This window comes from Spea bombifrons, chromosome 3, assembly GCF_027358695.1.
Source record: "Spea bombifrons isolate aSpeBom1 chromosome 3, aSpeBom1.2.pri, whole genome shotgun sequence".
Classification (NCBI taxonomy): Eukaryota; Metazoa; Chordata; class Amphibia; order Anura; family Pelobatidae; genus Spea; species Spea bombifrons.
This window is the reverse complement of record NC_071089.1, coordinates 86301571-86308765: the sequence shown is the minus strand read 5'-3', so window position 1 is coordinate 86308765 and position 7195 is coordinate 86301571. Positions and strand designations below refer to the sequence as shown.

General features: G+C 36.5%; 1 protein-coding gene across 1 annotated transcript; it reads right to left on the bottom strand.

Annotated features, from left to right (window-relative positions):
- Window positions 1–282: 282 nt before the first annotated feature.
- LOC128482900 (fetuin-B-like) lies at window positions 283–6447 on the bottom strand. Its single transcript, XM_053458880.1, has 7 exons — window positions 6161–6447; window positions 5626–5736; window positions 4656–4743; window positions 3517–3677; window positions 2118–2231; window positions 1530–1622; window positions 283–1078 (listed from the first exon to the last, which is right to left on the bottom strand). The coding sequence occupies exons 1-7, from the start codon at window positions 6374–6376 to the stop codon at window positions 545–547; spliced, it is 1317 nt and encodes a 438-aa protein (XP_053314855.1). The 5' UTR covers window positions 6377–6447; the 3' UTR covers window positions 283–544.
- Between the last annotated feature and the right edge of the window lie 748 nt (window positions 6448–7195).

Sequence of the window (7195 nt, the reverse complement as noted above, 5' to 3'; positions counted from 1 at the left end):
TGCTGATTTCAGCTGGAACACTTTCCTGTTACTGATTGACTGCTCCAAACAGCCAGTCAGTGCCAGGAAATGTCGGACGACAGAGGAAGAGGACAGCTGCTGCAGCAGGGCGGCAATTTCTAGGTCAGGTAAGCTGTGTATTTTTATTTTGTTTTCATTGTCAAAAAATGCTTAATAATGTACTCACAGAGCATTGCACCCACTTTTTTTTTTTTTTTTAAGAAATGTTACCCTAATTATTGAATTGCTGTGTATATTAATGAAATCAAGAAATGCTACAAATGTAAATATAGTATTTTATTCATGAACATTTTAATGCTTGTTCCACCTGTTTGTGACCACCAAGCATTGTGCCATGCCAAATATACCATAGTATCCTACAAATCATTGGTCGGTTAACACTAGGTAAACTACTAGGTAAAAGACTACTTTGATTTTTGTGGACAAAGGTAATGCATTGTACATTTTTATGCAAACATGTGAAACCATGGTTTGCAAGAAACATACGTAACGTAACAGGATTGTTATGAACGTCATTGAGTATTTACTTTGGAATTGCTGTGGGTTGTTCTGTGGCAACAGGTTGTGGACCAATGTTCTTGACAGGCCCTGGACACCGGTCCGATGTTGAGGCTTCTGCAGGGAATGGTCGTATATATGGTTTTGGCAATTTAAGTCCAGGTGGTGATTTTTCTCCTTTAGGGCCCTTTGGTTTCTCTTGTTTAGTTTTATCACCATCAGATTTTTTGGCTTTCTTCTCTCTATTTGCGGCTGTTGGTGTGGGCTCTTCTTCATTACCTAGATATACAATTTTGCCAACGGTCGCTGCAGATTCTGGTGCAGGGCTATTTCCCTGTTGGCCGTGATGATGTTCGTGGGGGTGCAGGTGATCATGGTTATGCTCATCTTCATGACTTTCGCTGTTGTCATGGTCATGTTTATGGTCCTTCTTGTTGTTTTGTTTGCGAGAAGAGCGTTCTGGTTTCTTCCCATGTTTTTCTCCACTTTTTCCAGGACTTCGTTCAGGTTTTTCTTCATTATGACCTTTCTTATGGTTCTGCTCTTCAATAGCAGCGGCCTATAAATGCATATATATATATATGTTAACATACAATTTAAAGGGCTGAGTGAATAAGAAGAGGAGGTTAGTTGGATTTTGCAGGCTTCCGTGATATTACCATAATAAAAACAATTACTAAACATACAGTAAGCTATGTTTCAAACTTTCAAAACAGAATAACTGCCCTTTCATACTTAACCATTCAATTGCCTTCAGATGTCAGACTAAAATATTGTATAAAAAGGAAATCCAAAAGTTAGACCCTCAACTCCATTCAGATTAGAAGTGTCTCTCTTAAGCCCCATCCTCAGAACTTTTTGGAAACTCCATTTTTACACACAAGCCACAGGATGGAGGGTTGCTTTTGCTATCCTGTTAAGTTTAGTTTATGATTAGAGGAGGGATAAATAAGTGATAAATAAGTAAACAAGGCTATTTCAATTTTTAAGCAATAAAGTTCATTCAGTACCTCTGGTTCAAATATATCACAGGTGACTGTCACATATGGATCATCTGGTCGGCTCCAGTGTGCTAAGCCACGGCTCTTGCAATAGCCAGTGTGCTGAGAAAAGAAAATTTCAACAGAATTGCTACTAGTAGTGCCTTAACTAAGGTCTAATATAAAATAACTAAAATATAGGCATCTATTAGTTTGCTTGTGGTTTACATGGAATATTGTACAAAGATTTTTTTATGGTCAGTCAATGAAAATGGTATTTGTTTGAGGTATGAGTCGGACCCTGGTTCCGCTTGTTGAGCCATGCAAGATCCGAGCCAGATTCACATGCTTCATAAGGAATTCCTTGTGTGTTGTAGCTGATGTGTTTATATGATTAGTCAGCAAGTTCACTTTTTAATTTAGTTATTTAGTAAGTTAGTGGAAGCTGACCAAAGTTAGTTTATATAGGCATGGCACAGTGCAATGTCTCAATTAAGCACTTCATAAATCTGCCAAGTATTTACCTTTGGCTCTGTCCTCCCTAGTCCAACACATTGGCCCATTACAATTCTGGCATTATTTTGTGCTAGCAGGTTGTCTAATAAAATAAGTACTTACTGCAAATTCACAGTCCAGGGGCTTGCAAAGTGCCAGCTCTTCAGCTGACAAAGACTTGTTACAAGATGTTTCATGAATTGTAAATTCCACCTTGTAGGCAGTTCCAGCAATTACCTTTGATCACCACAGAAAACAACATGAGCTAATTGAATCATACTGTATGCATTGATAAATACAGTTTTAAAATTAAAACAACTACCCATGCCATTTCACCTACCACCACACTACTGTTTTTATTAATTATATTAATTATATTGTACAGCTTGTAGTCCAGTCGGAATCTCAAATAGGCCTGGAAATGTTTATTTTTCTTTTCAAATTTATTTTCACCATGGACTCATGAGTTCTACAGACTAATTTTAGAAGCTAAAAACTCAGTACACGTTGGGCGTATCTCAAGTTTACTCAGATTTACTATTCTGTGAGCTGTTCATAGCATTGTTGAAATGTTCTCAATGTCTTAATGGTACACAGCTTAAGAACGTTCAAGCTGATTGTACTACATTAGATGTATTGTAATGAAGTTTTAAATCCCTTGAATTCTAGTAGATTATCAGAAAAGCCTAGCAGCAGAGGTGGTAGATGGTTGAAACATGCATGGGATATGTATGGAAATATTGAATATAATACAAAGCAAAGGGCTGTCACGGTGGGTCGAATGGTTCATATGTACCATCAGATTCTATGTTCCTATGCTAGGCTGGGAAGGACATAAGTGCTTATTAATGAACACCTGAAAAAACAACTCTTCACCTGAAAGGGTTCATAACTTTTTGGTACAATTGCATAATTTCAAATGTGGTCCATGAGATATTTTTCATAGCGAAGGGAAGAAGTAGCAAAGATGGCAAGTTGGACAGTTGAACCTCATTTGCTATGGTCTGCAGTATCTGAATTTCTAGATTTTTTTATAGCCCCTAAATTTTACAGGCGGTAAAGAGTAAAACTGTAGTGACTGACTGCATGGATTATAGTTGTTTTCCTTTAATATGCTTTTTATGCTGCCCACTTTATTAATCCAAACAAAAATTGTGATTAAAGACACAGAGCATGGTTGGGAAGGTGCTTTCTGTTACTATTAACATGAACTTTGTCTGGCACCTACATAAATAAATGCTCATTCTCTACCATTTTGGGACTACAGAAGACAAAGGTTTAAACAATGTATTTGTAATGCCATGTCATCCTTTTAGTTCAACACCTTACTTTTTCTTTCACTAACCATATCCATCAACGTTTTCTTTACTTTTCCTACGTTTGGTTATTTATTTCCCTTATTTTATTTCCCTTATTTTCATTTCTGTGTATCGTTTTCCTAATACGTTTCAAGATGTTTTAATTTAGTAGAAACAGAAAACAGCAGATGACAACTTTCTTCAAGAAATGTAGCCATTCTTACCTGTGATGTGCTTTTTGTGATGTTTCCAACAGTAAAATACTTATCGTATGCACTTTGGTTGTTGTATTTTTCAATTGCTTTGTTGACAATATCCTGGACACTGCTATGATTCTTGGGTTGGGAAAAGACACAGCCAGGGCACCCGCCAACACCTCGGGCAACTAGAGTTTGCAACAAACAGAATGAATGGAACTGACTCACCAATAAAACCAATATGTATGGAAGGTTTTTTTAATAGTATACATAAACCATGAAGAGTGTAACCCACAATAAATGGATGGAAAAAAACTTACAGTTGGATAATTATTAAAGAATAAAGAAGGAATAACCAAGGAGAATGTGGTGATCAGATGTGTAAATCACGATGGTACCAAGTCACAGCAAAAATGAGTATTAGCAAGCAAATAAACAAAATACATTTCTACGTTGTAAGCTCGTTTGAGCAGGGCCCTCCTCACCTGTTGTTCTATAAGTCATATTGTTATATTATATACTACTTATTACTGTATGTCCTGTCTACCCATTGTACAGCGCTACAGAATATGAGAACGCTATATAAAACATTAATAATACTTATTATTAGGGAAGACGTCACCATAGTGCCGCCATTATATTATTATTATATCATTATTATATTATTTAAAGTTGCTGTTTAACCAGGGTTTCCTCATAAAATATTACCAGATAAGTGCTGTACCACGTATACAAGAAACAGAATAAAGCTATCTGCCGTTTTAGTTTGTCCTCAATGCAAACCTCAATGCTTTATTAAGATGCAAGAGTTGCTTAGAAACAGAGTCCTGTCATTCTTCCAAAGCCCTCTTCTATGAATAACATCAAAGTAGTCTGACAGGCTAAAACCTCTCCCAGAGACCTTCAATCAATATAGAGAAACATTAAAATAGGAATACATTTATTGTACATGACCATGTATACAAGAGTAGTACGTGATAATGTTAGTACTTAGGAAAGAAAAAATGTCTGGGTGGAACAGCACCTTTAACGTTCTTTTGCGTCTCGCTTGAGGAACTTATTACAGTAACCCATTTCTATACTGCCTAGTGTCTTGTCTGAGCATGATAAAGAACAAACAGAAATGTAGGATTGTTATTGTACTGTATATTACGCTTTCTACATACCTGGTCTCAAGGCACACTCATAGCTGTACAGGTGAGCTATCCTCATTGGTTTGTTAAGGTGAAATATAACTTTGCACTGTCCAAAAACCTAAAAAATAACAGTAGTTGTGTAATTAATAAACACATGTATAAATATATTATAGTTTTTTTCTGCAGCCAAGGTTACAGTAGCTTTTTTAGGCTTCGGATTCATATGATGACATTTAGAATTATATTTATTTGTCTAAAAGATTATAACATTGCAAGAGAGCCCTTGGCCTTCTTGCCCTAGCCAGAAAGCCCACATGCAGTTGACTCTATGAATAAGAGTCTGTGGACATGAAACATGTTGTTCTCTGAATTCCCACCTTTTGTAATGTATTGAGATTCAACAGTGCAAATTATTTAAGACTGCAGCACCTATTAAGTTTTTACCGCCGATGGCCTCTCTGGCTTGGGCGAGAAGGCTCAGGTCTGTCATCTGAATTTCTTTATTCTGTGTGTATGCTAGCAAGAGCGGTTGGAGCCCCCCCATCTACCCCAGTGGGAATGGAATAGTGACTTTTATTACAAAAGACTCCTTCTTCTGTTGATGTTTTAAACTAAAAAGTGTAAATTTTATTGCTAATAATAATTTTCACTAGCACAAAAATTACGTAGGGTTATTTGCAGTGATAAGGTCATTAAGTGGTCCCATGAAACAGTAAAGCTCACTTGTAATAACTTAATTTAAAGAGAAACTGTTGCATCTTATGAAAAACCATAATTAAAGCAAGTACAGACAACCATTTTTTGCTTCTGCTATTATTACGTAAATTTAATGTTCTGATATCCACCAGGATATTTTATTTTCCTTACCTTCATAGTAAAAATGTAGATGGGTTTGACTTATTTTTTAATGATATGGAGACAATGTAAAAATAGAAAAAAAACATGGCTCCTACTGGCTATATGAAACATTATATAATATTTAATTTTGAGCAATTCTTACTGCTTCATGGTTTGGTTTGGGTTCGCAGTCTTTCCATGCCCGTCTGCTCAGAACATGGCATTCTGTTTCCAAAACATCCAGTGTCAGGTAATACACAACGCCGCTTCTCTCCTGCAATACAAATTATATTGGCATTAGAGTACAGTATATTCCAACATTTCCTTGTAGTATGGCATAATTTTATATATTCCTCATAGTTACTTGAACTCTCTAAAAACATAATGTACATTAGTAAATATGTTCATGGTTCCTCTGTTGTCAGTTAAATGATTGTGCCTTATCACTAAATCTTTTCAACCATATTTTTGTCATCCTATTCATAGTTAATTACTGTATATATCCGTGTAATTTAACATTTTCAAGCTATTGTGTCAATAAAGTAGTCATCCATTAGTTGGCCATTTAAATACTCTATTGCATAAATATGCATAAAAATAATTTATTTTAATAGTACACTTTTCAACCAGAACCAATGCCCAAAGTAGATTGGCAGGCCTGTTGATCTTGTTCTTTGTTGTTTTGCTGTTATATTTACCTCAAATTGCTCCAGGGCGCTGGAAATGCGCTTCAGCCCAAACACGAAGCCCTCTCTGCGGTTTGCATTTAGCTGGCGCAAAGACAAATCGGCAGCAGCTTCTGCTCCAGGATCAGTGCAAGGAATGGAGGTCAGCGGAGGCTCCTGGGACTGCGGAGGCGCTGCTCTACAGCAGAACACCTGAATGCACACTAACAATAAAATAATAGGTTTCATCCTTCTAAGTAGAAGGGTACAGGCAATATGGCCTCACAAGTCCAGTTACCCTAAGAAATTTTCCACAGAACACTGGAGAAGAAAGGCTTGGAGCTCAGCTTTATACAATAGCACCCTCTCAAACTTGGTATCACCTTTAACCCTTTGTAAATGTAAGCAAACAAGAAAGAGTCAATGATTAGGAGAATGTCTAATATTGCAAACTCAGGAAGAATGCTTAGAAGTATGATCAATGTTTTTACCCAGCGTACCTTGAACCACAATCAAAAAGCTTTATAAACAGATTTGCTTTCCCAAAATCTGGAATATGTGCCCTGCATTACAAATACTGTGCATTAAGTGTATTGACAAGTAGGGTAATGTAACATTACGCTGCCATGGTTTCTCTCATTTGTAGCATTCGGGGCACTAACATTTTTTTTTAGTTCTTATAACCACAGGTGGCTTGTAAAACACAACCTCATATTTAGATAATTTCCACAAAACATGATCCTTTTTTGGTTCCACAATGAGAACTTTTGTACAGGATGTAGTGTACTGTTGTACAGCGAGTTAGAGTACACTGCGTTGAAGTTGTTGAGAAGGCCTATGTATGATAAACGTGATTATGGGTCCCTATATTATGGTCGTTAGTTACCAGTATGTCCACACACCCCATGTTGTCTGTATTTAGGTTGTCAAAGTGTAGATGGTTTAACACTTAATTTCTCATAGGGAATATATATTAACAATGAAACAATTCACTGGAACACATCAAATAGAAGGTAAATGGAAATAATGATGGTGCTCTACTCCACTGGGTAAGCAACAAAAAATTTA